The sequence below is a fragment of the Amphiura filiformis genome, chromosome 2 (assembly GCF_039555335.1).
Source record: "Amphiura filiformis chromosome 2, Afil_fr2py, whole genome shotgun sequence".
Classification (NCBI taxonomy): Eukaryota; Metazoa; Echinodermata; class Ophiuroidea; order Amphilepidida; family Amphiuridae; genus Amphiura; species Amphiura filiformis.
The window spans coordinates 25,892,249-25,916,830 of NC_092629.1; the positions used below are offsets into that span (position 1 = coordinate 25,892,249).

Consider the following 24,582-nt stretch of genomic DNA (forward strand, 5'->3'; position numbering starts at 1 on the left):
TCACAATATTATGTCTTATATGTTGGAAAAATAATTATCAAGTACGAATCACATAGTTTTATTCAAAACAAACTCATATTAACTATAAAAACGAATAAAAACAACCATCTCTCAACACGCGATATTCAAAATTCCCGCGTCGAAATTTTCTAGAGCAAATTGTGAAATCAAATAAATTGGGCAGGAAAAAACTGTCATTGGCCCCTGAGCATTTTTAAAGCAAAACCCCCTACGTAACCTGTTGGTACTTTTGTTTTAAACATGTTCAGGGGCCCAAAATACAGGTTTTTCCCGCCCAGCGACGTACATGACGTTATTTCTAATTTCATTCTCAGAAATCATGAAGATCTTGTCGACCATCTTGATTGAAGTAGTTGCCGTCTCCATGGTTACAAGTTACCCGGGTAAGTAATAATGATCTATTCCATTTAAAATCCACTCTCCCTGTGGAAGATTTAGCTAGTGTCTTCCACAGAGGGCGTATGAGTTTTGAATGCAATTGGGTAACTTCCATTTGAAATACTCACACCAGTTGTGAAAGATATAGGTAAAACCATAATACAGGGGGAGTATGGGTTTCAATATGACCAATTACATTTGAAAAACAGATATTACCAAATCTTCCACAGGGGTAGTGTGGATTTCAACTGGAATAGCCCAATCACCAATGAGGCTACACTCCAGCCATGCCAGCAAACACAAAATGTTTTTAAAACGTTTTAAATCTGCTATATTTTGGTTAAAAAAAACGTTTTAATGTCGGGTTTTAAATTGAACAACACTACAACATTTTTAAAATGTTGTCAAAATGTTATTGTAAATTATTTGTTGCAAACATTTTTTGCCAAATATTTCATCAACACTTAAATAACATTTTTCGAATGTTTTTAATGTGTTTTTGAATGTTAAGAAAACGTTTTATACCCTTTCTATAACCCGACATTTAAACGTTTTCTGACAACCTTTTACGAATATTGTCGAACACATTTTATATGCTTGCTGGGACCATTCCCATTCATGCCATTTGTGACGCTATATGGCAAATCCGCCATAAATTGTCACGGACTATATAGATAAGGGGTTGTGCAATAATTATGAGCCCTGGAAGAGGGTAAAATTGGGGTGGGGCAAGACATTTTTGGCGATCCGAAAGAGGGGGCAAGCAAGCCGAGAGGGGTGGGCAAGTGATTTTTGGCACATTCTTGGGGCGTCTTAGGAAAACCGTACGGAAACGCTTAAATATGCAAATTTCCCTGCTCGCAACATGTATATAGACCATTTAAGGTTTGCAAATTGGGATCCCAAATATTTGGCATGTTCAAGGGGGGCGGCCAACGATTTTTTGGCGGGCCGAGAGGGGGGCAAGCGATTTTTGGCGGGCCGAGAGGGGCAAGCAATTTTTGCCGAGCCCTTTGGAAATTTTACTCCCCCCCCTCCCCCATAATTATTGCACAGCCCCTAAAATATTTTCAAAATCTGCTTTAGTCTGATTTCTTAACTAAAGTAGCCAGGCTGTGTGGAGTAGCGATATAGCTTACTACTGCACTAACATTTAATCCTCGCAGTCGGCTAAGTGCTGCGTCAGAATCCTTGTCCCAATTCCGAAATTGTGACGGTGTCCACTGTCGCAATTCAAATAGAATCGGGTGGATAAAATATTGCCCTGCGCAGGGTCCAAAATATGTTCCAATGTATTAAATTTGCATAATTAATGAACTAATTTGCATAAATGCTAATTGATTATGCAAATATGCAACTTGGGGGGCGGCTTCACTATATAATACATTAGAACATATTAGAAACACTTTGACCAAGTTTCAGGGCAACAGTATGTAAAATAAAAGTACCCTGAACATTTATGCATGGATTTTGAGCAAAATATTGACAATTATAATTATGTCAATGAACTTCGCCTGTCATTTTAACTTTATTTGATATGTCCGATTTGCTTTAAACAAAAGGCATATTGATAATTGTGCTTTGCTCAATTAGTTTAAAACATGCTTGGCACTTCCATAATGCCTCCAATACCACCTTAGGCCTAATGGTAATGAATTATATTTTCAAATGTTCCTACTTTGCCCTGTGTGTCATATCTTATAAAATCATAGGGATCAATATCCAATAAAATGCAAAAAACGGTTTTATTCTATTTGTAGATACTTATCTTCGAACATTACTGGATGCATTGGATCAAATAACAGGTTCTGGTAAGTTCACAAATTCCTTAGGTAGGCCTTAAAAATGAGCGATTTCGCAATGGTTAAACATAAATCAATGGGAATTGTAGACCTGTTATTCCCTTCTATTTTGAAAACATACAGAGTATCCAGGAAAAAGGTTTCATTTTACAAAATTTTGAAATGGTGCAACAAAACATGTAATTTTTCATATGCTTTTTATTGCTCCGATTTTGATATTTGGTCTCAAATTGTTCCATTTAGAAAAACATTTTAACCAATGAATAGTTTGCTATATCGCACGTGTCAATATCTAGGTAACATGGTAAGCCCATTGAAACTCTCTTCAAGCGGGTGTCGACTGCAGACAAGGTTTTTTTAATTCAAAAATTTCAGAAATGTAAATGTTCATGTCCGTATTTAGAATCGGCATGACAAATGCATTTAAAGGACTACAAACAAGCCTAGTATTGGTTCAGTGCTTCTTAAGATAGCTTTTGAGATATCTAAAAACCTGGACTTTATTATGCTGAAGCATATGGCTAGTACTGTTAAATATCAAAATTTTTTAATAATTTGCCATAAAATGTGTATTACATTGCGAATTTCAAAAAAATCAAAATTATTTGATATCACTATATATCAGAAGGACATTCTTCGTATTCAGAATGCAATTCGATATGTCTGATGTGCTCTAATGTCCCACAATAAATACTGTCCAAACGTTCATACCCCATCCCTTAACGATTTGGAAAAAAAAATCTGTTCAACTGTACGAGTTTAAAAATTATTGAAACGGTATTTTTTAATTTCTCCTTAAACTTAGATGCAACATCCAATAAAAAACCCTTTAAAAAGGGATGTACCGGGACAGGAATGATTTCATGTGATGATTAAATAATCCTTCTGAAAGATGCTTGTAATGTGTAATATTTGACAGGCGAGACATGGTTTTAAAATGACAATTGTGATTCAAGGATGTACATCTAATTGATTGGTCTTGGTTGGATGCTTGCAATTAAACATATGGGGTAATCTCTGATAATTATGTGATATTGTTGGCTGGCAAAATAGGGAGATTTTGGATGGTGGGAAGTACTGGTTGATTGGTGGTAGGGCCTATTGGTGAAAAGGATTAGTTGACGCTAATTCACATGTCCTCCTACTCAAATATTATTATCACCAGGTTTGGATGGCGTGAGTAGGAAGCAGATACTGTTAGGGTACAAACACCCCTACACATATACCCCACATACATGGATTGCTAAATGGTCTTGTGGCCTAAAAAACAACCGACGTTCGCACCTTAGGGCCTATATTATAGATTAATTCATTCATAGCTCTTTTTGTTTTTGAGAATTTAAGCATACAAAGTAACAAGCAAAATTTCGAGAAATATTATTTTTCGAAAACTGAACCCAAAAATAGCACCTTTAAAGCCACACTGTGAATGTAAAAAGTGGTAGGGTATTCTAAAAGATAGCCAATATTCTAAGTAACAAAATTCAATCATTACTTAGGACCTATGCCCTAAGCTTCATTCTAGTTGTGACATATTTGTCATCATAAAAATAGACCCAAATATTTGAAGGTGATGTGTGCAGCAATAGCTTTTGGTCATCATCGTGTTACCAGGAAATGTACATAGGCTATTTCCAATATTCAGTGATCTTGCTTATTTATTAATAGGCCTACAGGTCTTCGATGTGAGGGATTCAACTTTTACCATGTTTACTGCATGTTGCATGGTCAAACATGTTACATGTAGTTGAAAATTATCCAACACATAGGCCTATTAAGATAACAGACCACCACAGACAGACCACTAGGAACATGAATAGAGTAAGATGTGTAAATTAAATATGTCATCATAACTCAGCAGGTAGCTCTCACCAGAGATATTGGATCACATACCATACAACACACTGAGATACTGAACTCACACAAAGCATGTATGGTACCCGGTGTGTCTGCCCACATGATCCCATAGCCTGCCAAGATAAGTGTTCTAGTGAAGAGAACCAGCAAAACTTCCTAGTCTAGATTCAGAAAAATTATTTTCCTAAAACATATACCTATGTTACCTTACCATGCAAAATCAACACAATATTTCTGATATCCGTTCAACCACAAGTTATATGTTTACACATTACAAGCATAAAACATCATAAAAATAACTTGATTCAGGTACGTGCTTTCTTCATGAATGTCTGTTTCATACATAGCCTAGAAACAGCAATTTTTTATATCCAACTAATAAGTACCGCGGCCAGCTTTGCTGGCCCCGGTACAAAAAGACGAATGAGAGGGCGCCCGACGCATACGCGATGAAAAGAGGAGAATATGATTGGTAAGTAGGGCTAATAATGGGAACTACCTGCCGATTGGCCAAAAAGAAGTTTGCATTATCAATTGGCCCAATCAGCAACATTGTTAGAATAATTTCACCACGCAAAAAATTGGTGAATTATTTGCAAAGCTCCATTCTGATTGGTGATTAAAGTGAAAATATCATTGACCAATCAGAGGCAATGTTAGATCGACAGGTAGTGCTCAGTGGCGGTCCAGAATCAGCCTCAATATGAAGAAAATCACAAAAAAGTGAGTTTTTGGCAATATTTGTTAGGTACATCATGACAAAAAAACACTTTCCAAAATATTTTATTTTGCTTTTAGCTCAATCTTGAGGCTCCATTCCAAAAACTGTTTTTTTATTTGTTTGATATTGGCCTTATTTTTTGAGATTGACCATATAAGGCATCAAATTGAACTTCTTAAAATTCAAAAACGCCTATTTGCACAAAATCATGCCTAAAATCGGAAATAGACCAAAATATAAAAAGAGAAAACCGTTTCTTGAGTCGATCATGCTTTTTACGATGATCATATTTGCTTACCTATAGATGCTGTATTTATTGAGTTATCGTGTACCTAAATCGTCATTTTACCGAGAAAATAAACATTGAAATAATGGCCGTTGAATACGCCCAAATGTATTAGGAATACGCCCAAATGTATTGTTAACGCACCCAAATGTATTAGGAATACGCTCAATTGTATTAATACACTCGCCCAAATGTATTAGGAATACATTGTTGTACTATACATCAAAATGTGTTGCTTTTTCAAACCACCGAAAAAAAATTGGGTCAACCTTTTCGGGCTGTTGAGGAAGGGGCGGCCACGGTACGCCACTGCAAATGTATTAGGAATACGCCCAAATGCAACAGGAATACGCCCAAATGTATTAGGAATACGCCCAAATGTATTAACGCACCCAAATGTATTAGGAATACGCTCAATTGTATTAATACACTCGCCCAAATGTATTAGGAATACACCCAAATGTATTAGGAATACATCCAAATGTATTAGGAATACATCCAAATCTATTAGGAATACACCCAAATGTATTAGGAATACGCCCAAATGTATTGGGAATACGCCCAAATGTATTGGGAATACGCCCAAATGTATTGGGAATACGCCCAAATGTATTGGGAATACGCCCAAATGTATTGGGAATACGCCCAAATGTATTGGGAATACGCCCAAATGTATTAGGAATACACCCAAATGTATTAGGAATACACCCAAAAGTATTAGGAATACGCCCAAATGTATTGGGAATACACCCAATGTATTAGGAATACGCCCAAATGTATTAGGAATACGCTCAAATGTATTAGGAATACGCTCAAATGTAGTAGGAATACGCCCAAATGTATTGTTAACGCACCCAAATGTATTAGGAATACGCTCAATTGTATTGATACACTCGCCCAAATGTATTAGGAATACGCCCAAATGTATTGGGAATACGCTCAAATGTATTAGGAATACGCTCAAATGTATTGATACACTCGCCCAAATGTATTAGAAATACGCCCAAATGTATTAGGAATACGCTCAAATGTATTGGGAATACGCTCAAATGTATTAGGAATACGCCCAAATGTATTGTTAACGCACCCAAATGTATTAGGAATACGCTCAATTGTATTGATACACTCGCCCAAATGTATTAGGAATACATCCTAATGTATTAGGAATACACCCAAATATATTAGGAATACACCCAAATGTATTGGGAATATACCCAAATGCATTAGGAATACACCCAAATGTAATAGGAATACACCCAAATGTAATGGGAATACGCCCAAATGTATTAGGAATACGCCCAAATGTATTAGGAATACGCCCAAATGTATTAGGAATACGCCCAAATGTATTAGGAATACAGCCTAATGTATTAGGAATACGCCCAAATGTATTAGGAATACGCCCAAATGTATTAGGAATACGCCCAAATGTATTAGGAATACGCCCAAATGTATTAGGAATACGCCCAAATGTATTAGGAATACGCCCAAATGTATTAGGAATACGCCCAAATGTATTAGGAATACGCCCAAATGTATTGTTAACGCACCCAAATGTATTGGGAATACACCCAAATGTAGGCCTATTAGGAATACGCTCAAATGTATTGATACACTCGCCCAAATGTATTAGAAATACGCCCAAATGTATTAGGAATACGCTCAAATGTATTAGGAATACGCTCAAATGTATTAGGAATACGCCCAAATGTATTGTTAACGCACCCAAATGTATTGGGAATACCTTCAATTGTATTGATACACTCGCCCAAATGTATTAGGAATACACCCTAATGTATTAGGAATACACCCAAATGTATTAGGAATACACCCAAATGTATTGGGAATACACCCAAATGTATTAGGAATACACCCAAATGTAATAGGAATACGCCCAAATGTATTGGGAATACGCCCAAATGTATTAGGAATACGCCCAAATGTATTAGGAATACGCCCAAATGTATTAGGAACACGCTCAAATGTATTAGGAATACGCTCAAATGTATTAGGAATACGCCCAAATGTATTAGGAATACGCCCAAATGTATTAGGAATACGCCCAAATGTATTGTTAACGCACCCAAATGTATTGGGAATACGCTCAATTGTATTAATACACTCGCCCAAATGTATTAGGAATACACCCAAATGTATTAGGAATACACCCAAATGTATTAGGAATACACCCAAATGTATTAGGAATACACCCAAATGTATTAGGAATACACCCAAATGTATTGGGAATACACCCAAATGTAGACCTATTAGGAATACACCCAAATGTATTAGGAATACACCCAAATGTATTGTTAACGCACCCAAATGTATTAGGAATACGCTCAATTGTATTGGGAATACGCCCAAATGTATTAGGAATACACCCTAATGTATTAGGAATACACCCAAATGTATTGGGAATACACCCAAATGTATTAGGAATACACCCAAATGTATTAGGAATACACCCAAATGTAATAGGAATACGCCCAAATGTATTGGGAATACGCCCAAATGTATTAGGAATACGCCCAAATGTATTAGGAATACGCCCAAATGTATTAGGAATACGCCCAAATGTATTAGGAATACGCCCAAATGTATTAGGAATACGCCCAATTGTATTAGGAATACGCCCAAATGTATTAGGAACACGCTCAAATGTATTAGGAATACGCTCAAATGTATTAGGAATACGCCCAAATGTATTAGGAATACGCCCAAATGTATTAGGAATACGCCCAAATGTATTGTTAACGCACCCAAATGTATTGGGAATACGCTCAATTGTATTAATACACTCGCCCAAATGTATTAGGAATACACCCAAATGTATTAGGAATACACCCAAATGTATTAGGAATACACCCAAATGTATTAGGAATACACCCAAATGTATTGGGAATACACCCAAATGTAGGCCTATTAGGAATACACCCAAATGTATTGGGAATACACCTAAATGTATTGGGAATAGGCCTACACCCAAACTTGTGCGATTCAATGGCACCAAATTCCATTAAACCATTGATGTCTCGATTAATCATGTACCACGGCTAACCTAACAAAATTGTCCACACGTTCATATAACTTGCATATCGTTACTGGGCGGGAAAACTTTTGGCCCTTGAACATGTTGAACATGGATGAAGCAAACCATTCAATATAAAGTCTACACTTACAAGGATTTATCATCTTTCAAGGGCCAAAAGTAAATAATTACGAGGTGTTTCCTGCATGTACTCTTGGCCCTTGAACATAACTTAACTTGCATATCGTTACTGGGTGGGAAAAACCTCATAGGCCTGTACCTTTGGCCCTTGAACATGGATGAAGTAAACCATTCAATATAAAGGTTTTTCCCGTCCAGTGTCGATATTTTAACCAATACCCGTCATTTTTAAATGAATTTTTGGTATAGCCTTGCAATGAGTTTTTCATTCTCTTTCTATACGATAGGAGTGGTACAAAGACACTTTGCGGTAGCACGTTGCAGACATTTAAAGGAAATATTTGTGGCCGAAAGCGAGAAGCTAAAGGTAAATATACACTAATCGCCAAACGTATTTAAACTCCTGTAGATAGAAGATGCCAAAATATTACCCCAGGGGGTTCTTCATTTTTTTTGTATGGGATACCGACTTCCTAAAAAGCATCCAATTGTGGGCGCATTTGTCTCCACTGAAAACCCACCATCGATATACCGAGATCGCTGAAAAGGTCATGACCCCAAATCCGTGGCACATCTGCAATAGCTGCCCATGCATTATAATAGACATTTTTACAATTTCCGCATTCTCTTTTCGAGAAATTTTGTCACGAAATTTGCAAAATAGTCTCGTTTGCAATCGTGTTTATATTTGCAAACTTCCGCGCAACGCTAATTTGCAACATGTACATTTATGAAACTTAAGGCGATATAATACCCTGATTTTCATCAGTACCCATCTTCTTTTTTTTCTTGCAAATTAATGACGTATATAAATATGTTCATCATCTCATGTCCTGAACTTATAAAATATCTCTACATATAAAGGGGTTTTAAACCATTTTAGAAAATCATTTTAGCCCTATATATTTTGTTTACTGTAGCCTGGTAACTGAGATGTGTGTTTCATGACAAACCATAATTTATTCTTTTGAACATGTCCAAGTAGAATACATGAATAGAATACATTAAATCCTTTGTTATACTATCTATAGAAATGTACTCACTGATTATAACACTGAATAAATTAAATATGCCTAATCTCTTCCACATGTTTCTTCTATAATGTAGCTTAATGTGTTGTTAGGACAAGAGATTAAAAAAGGCTATAAGGTCATCAAAGGTCAGGTTATAGGTCAATTGGTTCAGGTCAAATTCAGGCATCAATTTGGAATACATGTGATAGTCTGTGATATCATACATGTCATAATGAGGCATCAATTTTGATATTTTGTCTGTTACTAGATATATAATGGAAATGTGTGAGGTGGATATACTACAATACCTTGGGATGTAAATGGTGAGTACAATTTAGATTGCCTAGTTGAGATGGATTGGGCAAATAAATATAAAATAGTTACCAAATTCACAAAAATGAAGCTTACGGAAAACTACCTAATATGGCGGTGTAGGTGACAAAAAAATACAATCTTTTTCAACATTGCTGTAGTGTGGTTGTGGTAACCTGTTACCTATGGCTTAATTAAGTTTCAGTGACATAGTGTCGCAAGTTCAAAATACAAAATATAGCTCGACATTGAAAATAGAAGCATTTTAACCGGTTCGTTTTTGATAGTTGTGGAGCACCAAGTTCATGAAGTCATAAAAGAAATCAGGGACCACTTATTCCCATTTTACATATCAACATTATTTCCCTAATGTGTTAGCATGTAAGCTACATTGATACCGATGCCACCAATAAATTTGTCCCTTCATTTTGCATACCACTTTGCCCAATTTTTTGTTGTAATTTCTTCACAAAATGCAAAAAAATGCAAAAAAAAATCAATGGGTGTAGTACCCCCTTAATGCAGAAAATACAATCTAGCTCAAGAGAATTAAAAGATCAGTTGAATATAATCGGCATTTTTGTCTCGCCTGATAAGGCAGGAGACTATAATAATCACTTTTCCGTATGTGTGTATGTATGTGGTGGTGGGGGGGGGGGGGGGGGGGTGCGACAAATTTGGTTAAAGTTTTGGTTAAAGTTTTCCTTCCGCCTGTTTTCTCGGAGACAAGGGGTCGCACGTTCCTCAAACTTGGTGGGTGGGTGTATCTAGGGTTCATCTGAGGTCAATTTTTGAAAAGGTCATTTCAAGGTCACCAGGGGTCATCTGAGGTCAAATTAGTAAAAACTGTCATATGGGCATGAAACTTGGTGGGTACAGTCAACATTTAAAGCCAAATTTTTGGAAGGTCATTTCTGGGTCACCAGGGGTCATCTGAGGTCAAATGAGTAAGAACTGTGGTATGGGCATGACACTTGGTGGGTAAAGCCAAATTTTGAGAAGGTCATTTCGAGTCCACCAGGGGTAATCTGAAGTCAAATTAGTAAAACCTGTTGCATGGGCATGAAACTTGGTGGGTACAGTCGCCATCAGTCGGCTAATCGTGCCCAGCCGATAACCGCCAAATTCATTTACCTCTACCAAAAGTAATCGCAAAAGCAGGCGGTCACAAAAGCAGGCGAGACTCGTGGTTCGAGAACCGCCTTGTTTAAAACATTGGATATGATGATAATATTATTGATAATTGTGCTTGTTCCCCAAGTTGTAAAAAAATCACTTTTAGTCCTTACAAATATCCGCTATCACCCACAAGTCGATTTTGAAGCCATTTTTCAAACGTCACCACGGTCAAGGTCAAACACATATTGAGGTGGGTTTGCATGTGATGTGTGTTTGAGTCTATACGTCGCATTAGTGGGTATAAGATGCCCTCAATGTATCCCGGGGGTGGGGAAAGTCATTAATGTAACGGCACAAAAGATGATTCCCGGCCCTCGCATATCTGAAGGTAGAGGTCATAATTGACCTCCCTTAATAGTGCAACGTAATGCATAAATGAATACTCTATATATGTTCGGTCGTTCTGTGCCATGTAATGATCACGATTAAGACCCCTACCCTCAAAGAAACGAGGGGGGCCGGTAGGTCATCTTTTGTACGGTTACAGTAATAACTGTTCCCACCCACGGGGGTGTATAGGCATCTTATACCCACTAATGTGACGTATAGTCCCACACACGTCACATACACAAACCCACCCCCAATGTGACTTGACCTTGACCGTGGTGACGTTTGAAAAAGGGCTTCAAAATCAAAATTTTGGCCTCCATTTCCATCCCTCCCCTCACGATGCACAGTGTCATCGCCCGATATCTTCATATCAGAAATCGCCATGGTAGGTTGAATCCACGGCCATTTTGTTCCGACCTGTTTAATAGTTTTGAGACGCATAATGAGCCGAGGGACATCCGACCAAGGCTACTGACAATAGCCTGGTAATTGACCTCTGTGAGTGAGCATGTATACGCCATGGGGTCATCTGCTTTTAGACTGCCTCGAGTGAGTGCAGCTAACCTACACTGCGCTATAGTTCGGCACATATAAAATTAGAATTTTCGTTCAGTTTTTGAGCTCAAGACGCACGCTTCTTTCTCAATACGCAAGCTAACGACTATCATATTATTTCAACACACATGTTCAAGTGCAAGGAAATAAATTCATTATTTTATACCCCGGTATCCAAAGATTTATCGCCTGAATATCAAATCGTGCATAGCACATTCACGTGTATCGATCCCGTGTATTCATTTTAGCGTCTCTGCTGTACAATGTAATTATTAACCAGGCGATGTCGGTGTGCGATGTGGGTGATGGCGGATATTTGTAATGAGTGAATTTTGTGTGCAGCTTGGGGAACAAGTGATGTAATGAAAGATATTAGTATCATATCCAAAGTTTTCAAAAATGCCGATTATATTCAACTGATCCTTTTTAAAAAGAATTTCAAAAATTCTTTTGAGTGTATAATACGAAAGGATTTCAAGTATTAGCATCTATTATAATAATAATAATTAATGACGAAGGTTAAAAACGAACAAATGTGAGTGGACACCACGAATCGGCCGTAAAGTCGGCCCGGTCAATTTTGTTTTATTTCGGGTTTAGAAAATACAGTAAGCAAAAGAATTAGGTAGCAGTTGTGTTCACCCCTGTATATCCTAAATAAAGAATGTCAAAATTCAAACAAGCAGCCGATGCCTGTACTCTTTATATTAGCTCTGATTTAAGACTTTATTTGTTGAAATTGGTTGAGAATTAAAGAAACGGTGATCCAAAACCTAATGAAAATACGAAATAAAAAGTTGCACTTTTGTGTTCTAATCAATGAAAGCACGACGCTAGTTCTCTTGTTCGCGAACGCTTTGTGTACAAATCAATAGGGCATGTAAATAATGTGGCAAACTGCAACTTTTAAATATGCATCTTCCTTGGGTTTTTGGATCGTCGTGTATTTAAAATATTTTCTCGAACAAATTCGAGCCAAAAGATGCAGCTATTGGCTGTTGGTTCCAATTATGACATATCTGTCTTTGTGTAGGATATACATGGGGTGAACGCAACTGGTACCTTAATTATTTGGCTTACTGTATATATCATATATATCATTTGACTTAAAACGATATCCAGAAGCGGGGTTATGGTTTGTTGAACTCTGTTCCTTCAACAAAATTGTACCCTTTTTCGGTTCTACGTGCGTCTCTTTTTCCACATTTCTGGTAATAAATATCAAACTGTCATAATTGGCGGTCATTTTAAATCATCCCCAAGTCAACGAGGTTCAGGAATGTCTTCTCAATTGTTAATATTGTTAAATGCTTTGTTATCCACCACTTCAACAGGATTTAGCCAAAGCAAACAAAGACAACTAGATTTAAGGATTCTATAGAAAGAGGTAGAAGCTTATTCCTCTTCATCAGCAATAGGATTGATTATTGATTGGTATAAACAGTGTTTGATGATATACTTGTCGCACCGTATTACGATACCTATGAATACGACCTTCACGCACATTTTACACTAACTCGGAATACAAGCTATTTCGAGGTATTTTGGGCTGCTCTTTGGATAACCAGAGAGTGGCGTGTTATTGCTTAAATAAAAGTGTAAAGCCTATGCATGAATTTGAATCGCCATTGCCAAAGTCGCATTTGTACAATTATCGAAAAAATCGGTCCGCGAATTAAAACGTGGGCATTGATGTATATAGAATTGGCTTCATTATTAACTAAATGCAAACTATAGATGGCGCTATTTATCCTAAATCATATTTCTTTGTTTGCAAGGGGTAGGTGATTAATACTGCCATTAAAACAGCTGGAATAGGTGAAACAAGCAACAAGGAAACCTATTTTATCAAACAATAAAATGAATTATTTGTATTAAAAGCTTGAAAGAGCAATTTCCAGTAACTAAATAGCGCCACCAATTTTGTCATTAAAAGATACATTTTATATCCGAAAAAGCTTTAAAAAATGCTATAAAAGTGAATAATTTTGTAAAAGAGGGAAATTAAAGTTGAGAATGACTCAAAAGCATCTGTATACATTAGCTTGATATCACTTTAAGCTGTTTAAGTTTTGTTTGAAAAACTAATAAATGATCCCATCAAACAACCGTGGGCAGAAACGGGTTTCCAGCCTTGAGTTCAAGCATGGAAATAGTAGATAAGGAACCAAACTAATCATCAAAGTTCCAAACACATTGCCGTCACGTTTCTATACAATTAGTGGGTTTTTAGCGGGTTCGCGCCGTCGGACAAGTTTAGAACTGTCAAGCTTTCGTCAGGATACAGTAGGCCTACCTAAGAATGAGACCTGTAGACCGCCCCTTGTCTACTGATGACTCTGAAAAGAGCCGTTCACTGAAGACTGCCCCTTGTCAACGGAGAACAAGCAGGTCTCGCCTATCTGCTAATAAAGGTTTTGGTGGCTCTGAAAAGAGCCGTTCACTGAAGACTGCCCCTTGTCTACAGAGAACTAACAGATCTCGCCTATCTGCTGATTTTGTAAGTTTTGGTGGCTTTGAAAAGAGCCGTTCACTGAAGACTGCCCCTTGTCTACAGAAAACAAGCAGACCTCGCCTATCTGCTAAATTAAACTTCTATACACTTCAACCGCTATTGTTAAATCATAATCCTCGGGATTATATCCCAACACGATGGTCATCGGTGACGTAACATTTCTATGACATTACATTTTCAATTCTAAGGCTGCAGTCAAGCGACCATTGCTTATGGACTAAGTGCGGCCTTGTGAGCAGGAAAGGGCGGGAAATATGAATGCATTATGGGACAGATGGGATAACATAGCCAAAAATAATGCCTTGTGGGAAGGATGTATTACCAAAATCGGAAGTAGATAGCCATATTTGAAACATTTAGGGGCAAATTTACCTATGTGGGAGGTCTTGGGATCATATGCAATTTGATAGAATTGATTAGTCACAGGCGATCGAAAATCGATATGGTTAGTTGTGGTTCCTTCTCATCTAGGGCCTACTATTTGCATGGTTCAAGCCAAAAACAGTGAGGGCGTTGTTTACGGGCTTGTACCGGGAAGGAGGGATGAATTGCAACATAAAGTAAAACATTCATCGATTTGTAATCGACTGGTTATTATCAAATATTTGAGATATTGCCCAAAAGAACTCCAAACGAGCGAAAATTGGCATTTTTACGTGTATTTCAATGGGGCGATTATTTAGTATTCGCCACTTGCACGGTTCCGCCATTATGCACTATGTGCGGGGAGAGCATCGAACTGGCAGCATACATGAATGGGAAACGAACCAGTCATATAACATTCTGTGTAAGGTTACGTAATTCTTCCTTTCATGTATGCTGCCAGTTCGAGGCTCTCCCCGCATATAGTGCATAATGGCGGAACCGTGCAAGTGGCGAATAGTGCGCTCCCTTTAGTATCAAAATTTAGCACTTTCGCGTCGTCCTTTGTGCGCATTTGTTCCGGTCAAGTAATTTTAGTCCATGAAGAAGGTCATTGGGTCGACTTGGAAATATTATTGTGCTCCCCTTGGCCCAAAAGCAATAACGCAGCCTGGAATGGCATGTAGGCGATAATGAGGCAAATTGATAACCCCTCCGGCTCAATATCGGGAAAAATCGATCAGGCCCCCCCCCCTTAGGAGGGTCAAAATTATTCAGACCCCCCCTTTTTTTGCATCGGCCCCCCTAACAAGTGTTTGTGAATGGTCCCTAATTGAATGTTGAATGGCGAGTTGATTGGTTCCGTTCTGCTTGAATCGCTTGTCATATACCCAAAGGACAAGCTGGTGAACATTGGGCTATTCCATTTGAATTCTTCCACAGGGGTAGTGTGGATTTCAACCGGAATAGCCCATTGGTAGAGGTCTCACAAACCTTAGGCGTCCATTGGATGCATCTGTACTTATACTTTTTAAACAAATTATTCATTCTTTGTTTTATTCATTATAGACGCTCTTGCATTCCTGAAAACAGATGAGACGCCAAATCGTCAGATTACAACATTGGACCAGTTTATCACTTACGCAACATCTACCACGCTGAGCATGGCGCTGAGTGAGGAATGTTGTGGGGAGGCGTGCTCCCGCGAAGAAATTGCCGAAACATGCTGAAAAATACTTGACGGTCACGTAGACGGTGTTATCATTTGTCATAATTTGAAATGCATGAATTGAATTTCTTATCAGTAAAATGGTATTGTATAAAGTAGGCCATAGGTCTACAGTTATTTTCTAACGGGTGTCTATAAAACTAAGACCTAAGACCTAAAAACTAAGACCGGAAAACTAAGACCGGAAAACTAAGACCTAAAAACTAAGACCTAAAAACTAAGACCTGACACAATCAGCAAGCTCTTACTATCAGTTTTATATTAATAAACAAAATATCAAAATATATACTGTACCGTAGCTATTGTTGTTGAAACAGCTATAGCCACAGACGGGGCCACAGGATAAATTTTATCTCTGTGCTGCTACATGTAGTGAGCAGCACATGCTTGTTTATTAATGTACAAGGTTATACAATTTTTACAGGGAAGGGTCAGGGACACGGTGCATGATGTAATGTTATGGTGTGCAGTTATTATCATGATTATGGTCAAGATCAGTATCATTGCAGGGGGGAGGACAACACAAATTCAGAAGACTAGGAAGGCAGAAATGAAGAAAGAGGAAGGAAAAATCTTCTCATACCTGTTTCACACCAAAATTCAATCACACACATTATCCAAATAAAGGTTTTTTTTACATTACAAAGTCTTTCCAAGCAAACACAAAACGTTTTACGTTTAAATGTCTGGTTTTATTAAAAGGGAATAAAATGTTTTAATACGGATAATATTAATGTTTTTTTCCCCGAACGATCATTTTCATCACCTTTATATAACCGGACATTTAAATGCTAAACATTTTGAATAACATATTTATAACGTTTTAAGAACATATTTGTGTTGGTTTGGTCTCCCTTAAAAAACCGTCATGATGATGCACACCAGGAAAATGTCCAGCTATGTCACCAGAACCGTTATGAAAATTTTTGTCCCCTGACCAAGAAGGCGGGGTAACCCCAGGTTCTGTTGGGCCAAGTAAAATAAAAAACATGTCCGGGTTTGTGAAAAAAAGGGGACTTTTTATTTTATATTTTTTATCGCATAATCAGTGTAAATACCTCTTTATTTGTTGTTCTGAGAGATAGACCCCCTCTAACTATCACAGAACCTTATAAAAGTGTTTCTTGTGTATTAGCAAGGCTATAGAAAGCATCTCTACTTCCTAGACATATTTTTTGAAAAGTTATAACTGAATTTCAAAAAATAAAATTGAAGAAACCTCAAATGGAAGCGGGAGGGGACGTGAAACATGTTTATTTTTTTATTTGGCCTTATGCAGTTTGTTTTCTATTTTGTTTGCTAGAAATTCCATTGTGAAGGAATACATGTTGTAAATGGCCCAAAAGTTGAGCCCAAAAGATTAATAGATTTATTTCATCGCAACAGTTTAGCTACAAAACTATACAGTAATATAAATATGTCCACAATATCATTGCCCACTTAGCTCTGATCAGACTATAATGATATAATCTGTGGTTGAAGACTCAAGACTAGGATCTTTGATGCGCCACCATCAACGATCATTCTGCCACATGCCGCACAGTGCCACTCGGCATAGCATAATAGAAAACGGAATTCCCGCATATCAATTAATACCCTGCCGAGCACAGTGAATATCGCAATAATTTATCTCCAATTGGGTCTTTTTAGTTTTAAAGGTCTTTTGTTTTTGGGTCTTAGTTTTTGGGTCTTAGTTTTTGGGTCTTAGTTTTTGGGTCTTAGTTTTGGGGTCTTAGTTTTTGGGTCTTAGTTTTTGGGTCTTAGTTTTGGGGTCTTAGTTTTGGGGTCTTAGTTTTGGGGTCTTAGTTTTGGGGTCTTAGTTTTGGGGTCTTAGTTTTATTGGTCCTAAGAATTTGTACATGATGAATGGGGTCTTAGATCTTAGGTCTTAGTTTTATAGACACCCTTTTCTAACTAGTGTTTCCCTATGCTCTAAATGTAAAAGGACCACTCCAAAAAGTTGGCCCTCCCATTGGGGTGCATAAATACTCTTTTTGTTCACACGAGAGTAATCTTAACATCGATTTTTTAAGTGTACTAGTGTAGTCACTGCAAGAACTTGAGGCACGACCAAGGAATGAGCCATTCCATTTAAAATGGCTCATTTGAAGATTTTGGAAATATCTTCCACAAAGGGAGTATGAATTTCAAATGGAATGAACACATTAAGCAGCTCCATTTGAATTGCACACACCTTCTGAGAAAGATTCAAGCTGATTCAACAGGAGGGAGTTTCAAATGGAGGTGCCTAATGTGTTAATTCCCAGGGTTAATTCCATTTGAAATTCATACTCCCCCTGTGGAAGATTTCCAAAATCTCCCACAGGGGGAGTGTGAATTTGAAATGGAATAGCCCAATCTTTACCCATTTCCCACGTAATTTCTACAAACTCAATTCTCTCGGATTTGTACATTTTCATGACCATGTTTCGAATCTGCATGAAGAATACAATAAAATGAGTACAAACAACCCCAATAAATTCCTGTAACAATCGTGCCAATCATGTTAAATTTGCTGCATTTGGCGGAGATACAGTACTTGCAGTGCCGATTATTATAGGTTATGGGTGCATTTCAACAGCACCCTTATTGGTGGGAAAAGGTCATTGGACTTTACGGAGGTCAAGTTCAAAATTGCTTGGACTTGGTTAAAAATACAAGCAATGTGTTCCTCAGATTCAGAAAAAGTAGTTTCACCCCGGTCCCCGCACTCCGTGCATCCGCGGGTATTCATGCTCGTCGAAAATTTCGCGAGATAAGGGGTGTTTTCAGATGAAGAAACGCGATTCGCGAAACGCACAAAAGGGGCGTTTTTTCAAACCGCGTGTTCGCGAAATTGAAAAAAAGGGTATTTTCATCGAGCAGCCTACGCGTTTCTGCCAGAAAAGGGTATATTAGAAATATCGTTCGCGTTTTAGCGAAAATAGGGGTATTGTCGAAGGGCAAATAATTCGCGAAATCGCTAAAAAAAGGGGTGTTTTTCCCCTAAAAACTTCGCGAAATGAGATGCAAAAGGGGTGTTTTTAAAGTTTCACCGATCTGCGATGTAGGCCTACAGTCATGGAGTTGCATGTAACATCGTGACGTCATGCGTCTAATTTTGGCACCAGTTGACAAAATTAAAAAAATGCTCCGATTTTGTTGAAAAATTGTCCCAAATTAATGGCATTTTCATAATAAATCGGAAAAATAATACTTTGCGCTATGTAGGATGTTTCGTTACTTCAGTAGGCCAACCCATAAAAATCGACAACGCCCATTGAGTTCTATTCTATTGAATCACTTTGAACTTGACAAATTGTTGTGTTACCTGGATAAGAAAGCACCCAAGATTCAGGGTGTCCCAAAAAAAAAAAAGAGGCCCCTCATTGCGCCCTCTTTTTCTCCTTATCTGAAAATATGATCAAATATATTTTGGTATGTAAAGAAACCTTGAGTCGTTAGCTTTAATAAACCAAAACAATTATATCAATCAGCTCACAACTTTGAAGATATGCTCTTTTAAAGAAATATACCCGTTTTTCACTCTGTCCACAGAAGGTTTGGCTACTTCAAAGATTGAAAAGGAGTACACATACCATGCATGAATATCAAACATTCCTCAATGATAACTTTATTAAATTTGTTAATAGTGTCATTTATTTGTGGGTAAAATGGATGCCGAATGGGACTTTTACTTTACTTGCAATTACTTATTTTTGCTTGGTTATTTATGCCTTTTTGTTTTATTATGTTTCTTACTTTCTTACTTTGTTGTTTCTTGCTTTTTTTTTTTTTTTTACAACATAAGTCATTTCTCTTTTTAGGATAAAAGGTAGCCCTAAAGGGCTGTTTGGTTGTCTTTGGTTCTTCTGAAGTGAGTTTACTGTGCTGCTCTGCCCTCTATACCTGGTTGCCTCCTTGGCAAATACAGGTTTCAGCCCTGGTCCTCATTGCATCAATTGCGTTGCGTACCATCCTTGTGCGCCGGATACTTGCGTATGCATTCAGTAATACGTTTTGCGAAGATCTTGGATTTTGCCACAAAGGAAAAATCAAGTGGTGCGAGGTCTGGTGATCGTGTAGGCCACTCCACAGCATGAACCATCACAACCACTCTCTTTGCTATCCGTGGACAGATTGAAAACGGGTACTTTTATTCAAAAGGGCATATCTTCAAAAGTTGTGAGCCGATTGAAATAATTGTTTTGGTTTATTAAAGCCAACGATTAAAGGTTTCTTTACATACCAAAATATATTTAATCCACTTTCCAGAAATAGGAGAAAAAGAGGGCGCAATGAGGGGCCTTTTTTGGGGGGGACACCCTGTATTCTGGGTTTTTGCAGCACTTTCATTCTCGCCCCTGCGGAGGCAAATTGGACCTATGACGTCACAATGTTACTCTTTTTCCACATAACTCCATATGTCATAGACATGTCAAAGTATACTTTTTCTTAATTCTTATTACCAGAGAATCACGATGGTGCGAGTTTTGAAACGGTCAGTAATTTTAAACCCAACCCTCTATGCAAAGTTCAATGACCTTCTACTAAAATGAGAGGGCTGTTAAAATGCCTCCATAGACTAGATTATCTGCCAATTTTAACACAATATGCATGTAAACTGAAATCGATTGCACTAAAAGGTAACCTTGTGAGACTTTGTACGCGTTCGTGTGACTTTAATAATGGAAATAGGATCACACCTAAAAGTAACGGGGTTTTCACAAATGCTTTCTGAATATTATCAAAACATTTTGTACCCTAATATAATAATTATATAATTATATAACCCAACTTCTGCAGGGAATATAATATAATATATATTATATATAACATGGTTGTAGATCATACACGTAGGTCTGTGTGGTGGTGTGGTTATTGAATATATTCATTAAATTATTCATGTAATTGACTATTGTACTTGGTCTTTAACCTTCATTTCGGTCTCTTTTGTGTGCTGCGCCCCACCCACCCCTCCCCGACTTGCCCCTCTCCCCCACCCCGACAACATTCCAGGTATCCTACTGCTTGCAACCTGTGTAATGTATACATAAATGGCAAAATGAGACCGTTTTTGTAGCATGAAAAACTGTCGCATTTTGTCAATATAATTATCCATGATCATTCTGTAAAAACAGTCGCATTTTGTATTCATTACACATGTTGCAAGCAGTAGGATACCTGGAATGTTGTCGGGGTGGGGGAGAGGGGCAAGTCGGGGAGGGGTGGGTGCGGGCGTGTGTTACTTAAGATAGCGAATCAGTACAGAAAATGTAATGGGAGAATTGCATTATCCCGGGGGGGGGGGCACTTCCATGACGGATATGCATCATGTGCCTCGGGAGGCTTTTTCAAACCGGCTTGTACCCAATGACCCCCGTGTTATGGTCCTACCTATTACCCAATGACCCCTTTAAAAAAAATTCATGTACTCAATGACCCCCTTTTTCTATTTCCTGCTATACCCAATGACCCCCTTTTCCAAATTTAGGTGGTATTTGTGTTCTCCAAGGTGGCCAAGTTGTTTTTACGCAGTTTGGCACTTATGTGTATACTTGATGATACTCTTTTGCCAATCCTGCACTCAATGACTCCCATTTTTACCTTTTGTTACCCCAATGAACATCCTTTTTTCAAAGTTTCATACCGAATGACCCCATTTTTATTCAGGTTTGACCTGAATGCCCCCTACTTTAAACATGGCCGAGACGCATCCCTGCCATTTCAGATAGGGAGTGCCTCCCCGGGAGCATTATGAGAAAAACCTGCGAGGACGAGCATGGATCGGCAACCAAACTCGCATGTGGCACCGCGGGGAATTGAACCCGGGCCACAGTGGTGAGAAGCGAGAAGACCACTGATCGTAAACAGACCTAAGGGGCGGTGCAATTAGGGGGCAAGAACGTTTTGGCGAGTCGAGGGGGGCAAGCCATTTTGGGCCATCCGAGAGGGGGCAAGCCATTTTGGGCACATATTCATGGGGCGCCTTTTAAATAAAACTCTCTGAAAAGGCTTGGGGAAACAGTACGGAAACGCTTCAATATACAAATTTTCCTGCTCGCTGCGCTCGCAACATAGACCTTTTTTATCATTTTATGTTTGAAAATTGGGATCCCAAAAAATTGGCATGTGTAAGGGGGGGTAAAATTATATGGCGGGCCGAGAGGGGCAAGCGATTTTTGGCGAAAGCTGGAAATTTACCCCCCCCCCCGTGCTCATAATTATTGCACAGCCCCTAAACGGTAGTTGTTTTCCAAGACGCAAATATTCCTGAACGGAGTTCGTCGGTTTCAAGAGTGGTTCTAATTTTGCCATCGAAGAGAATAAATGTCCATTTGTAACAATAGTTGGTATAGGATGGAGTGCATGTCGACTGCTGGAATTCGGTGGATACAGTTGATGCAAACGTATCAACCCGTAATGCTTAAAATGTTATGTGTGCTGGCGATAAGCTTCAACATAAAAGTCAAAATTTCTGAAAATATCAAGTGCTACTTCAAGAGTCTCTGAACCAATACTAGGCTTGTTTGTACTCATTTTAATGCATTTTTTGTGCGGACTCCAAATATGCTCGTGAATATGTACAATTCTGAAATTTTTGATTTTTCAAAAAAATTGAAACCTGCGTGGAGAGTTAAAATTACGTTTTATGGACTTCATGGTTTTCAAGTAACGACTGAACCCCGGGGGGCACTCAACACAAATGACCATACGGGTATGCTCCCCGGAAAGACCCCTTTTGGGTTTCGCAGCTCCGAAAGACCCCCTATTTTTGACCAAAATAACGCTCCGAAAGACCCTTGATTTTGATAATTTCAGCTCTAAAAGACCCCAAAATTGCTCATTCCTCATATTTCTTGTTTTCTCAGGCGATTTTCAACCAAAAAGCCAAGAAAGACCCTTGATTTTGACTTTTCGCAGCTCCAAAAGACCCCATTTTACTTGTTCACAGCCCGGTTCGCAGCTCCGAAAGACCCCTTTACCAGTACGCCGTCAGCTCCCAAAGACCCACCACCTCAAAATTCCGGGGGAGCATACCCACCAAAAATTTTTGATGTGCCCCCCCCCCCCCGGGGACTGAACCATATGTCATAAATCGACTATTAGCAGACTAATAAGCATCATTAACATAATGTATTTTCAAAATTTTGAGCAATTATATTTAGGCCTACGTGTTCAATTCACTTCAGTTCAGTTTTTTATTTGTTCGATGTTCAATAAGATCCTTCACGAGACTGTTAATTAAAGAAACTGAAATTTGAAGAAACTAATGGTCGTTGTGAGGACATCCAGCAGTGTTCAGAGTCGAAAAAGATTGATCCTCTTGATTTAGTTTTGTGCGGTCATCTAGAGTGGGAAAAGTCTACCATGATCGTCTTAATTTAGTTTTGTGAGACTATGAAGAATCGGGAAAGTCTACAATTTGGTCCTCTTGACTTGAGTTTTGTGAGAGCATCCACAGTCTGGAAAGTCTATACCATAGTCTGAAAAGACCTTCCTTGATTTAGTTTTAGTTTTGTGCGGACATATAGAGTGGAAAAACTCTACAGATCGTCTTAATTTAGTTGTGTGAGGTCATCAGTCTACATTGAACCTCTTGGTTTAGTTTTGTGAGGGAATCCAGAGTTGGGAAAGTCTACCTTGATCCTCTTGATTTAGTTTTGTGAAGATGCCCTCGCAAAACTAAATCAAGAGGATCAAGTTAGGGAGGTAGACTTTCCCGACTCTGGATTCCCTCACAAAACTAAATCAAGAGGACCAAGGTAGACTTTCCCAACTCTGGATTCCCTCACAAAACTAAATCAAGAGGACCAAGGTTGTGTAGATCACCGTCCCGCACGCCGTGTACGTACTGTGTGTTATGAACATCGTGTATGTGTTCGACTAATAATTCCATCGTATTAATAAGACACCGGTTCCGGCGCTTTATTCAAAATCTCGGATTTTGACAAAACTACAGCACCTAGAGTCTTGACATTTGCAGGGTATATTGGTTTAATAAAGTACAATATAATCGTGTAAAAAAATTAATTTTAAAAAATCATTGAGGGCGTCCTGCTCAACAGCAAATGTTATAATATGGCTTTAAAAGGGCGTTTTGTGATCCACAGCATCATCCCCCACTTTTCTCAAAAAAAGTTGATATTTTTATATGATCACTGGAAACCTCTGGCTACATGATGTTTATATATACAAAAAAAAAATTCTTGCAGATTATTTCGTTTAGCAAAGATATCGTGAATTACAACACATTGTCTATGGAGCATTTTATCCACATAATGCATAACTCGCAAACGCAAAATTGGAATCAACTGAAATTTTGGAAATAATCTACTGAAAAATGTCATAAAAAGAGGATGCTAGGATCACAAAATACTCCTTTAGTAGCAGGGGCGTAGCCAGCGTTCTTGGTCAGGGGGGGCAAAATAAAATTTCTGGGGCACAGACGAAAAAAATTGCAGTTGCATCATACAATACAGAGAGACTGTATGTCTTTGAGCTTCCCGAAAAGGGCCTTATTGGGATGATGTGCGCGCGTAGCTTGAAAAAAATGTTTTTTTACACTATTTTCGCCTATTATCCGGCTGAAAAGGGCTTTATTGTTACAATGTGCGCGCGTAGCGCGGAAAAATTTTGTATTTTACACTATTTTGGCCCTGAATTTTGCTAGAAAAGGGGCTCCTTGCCCTTTTTCTTTTCCTTTGCCCTTCTGATTTTCTCTTTCATTTTTTTTGTCAGAGGGCACTTTTTCTTTCATTTTTTTGTCAGGGGGCACTCTGCCCCAGCCCCCCCCCGCTGGCTACGCTACTGTTTAGTAGTATACTTTTTAGATGTTAACAAACCTATTTGAGGAAGCCTGACCTATAC

General features: G+C 38.3%; 1 protein-coding gene across 1 annotated transcript in view; it reads left to right on the forward strand.

The window, feature by feature from the left end:
- Nucleotides 1-338: 338 nt before the first annotated feature.
- Nucleotides 339-24,582, forward strand: part of LOC140146034 (uncharacterized) — a 52,260-nt gene continuing 28,016 nt past the window's right edge. The window contains exons 1-2 of the mRNA XM_072167777.1: nt 339-404; nt 2,160-2,210. Of these exons, the coding sequence (XP_072023878.1) occupies nt 341-404; nt 2,160-2,210 (115 nt within the window). The 5' untranslated portion in view covers nt 339-340. The remainder of the gene's footprint in view (nt 405-2,159; nt 2,211-24,582) is intronic.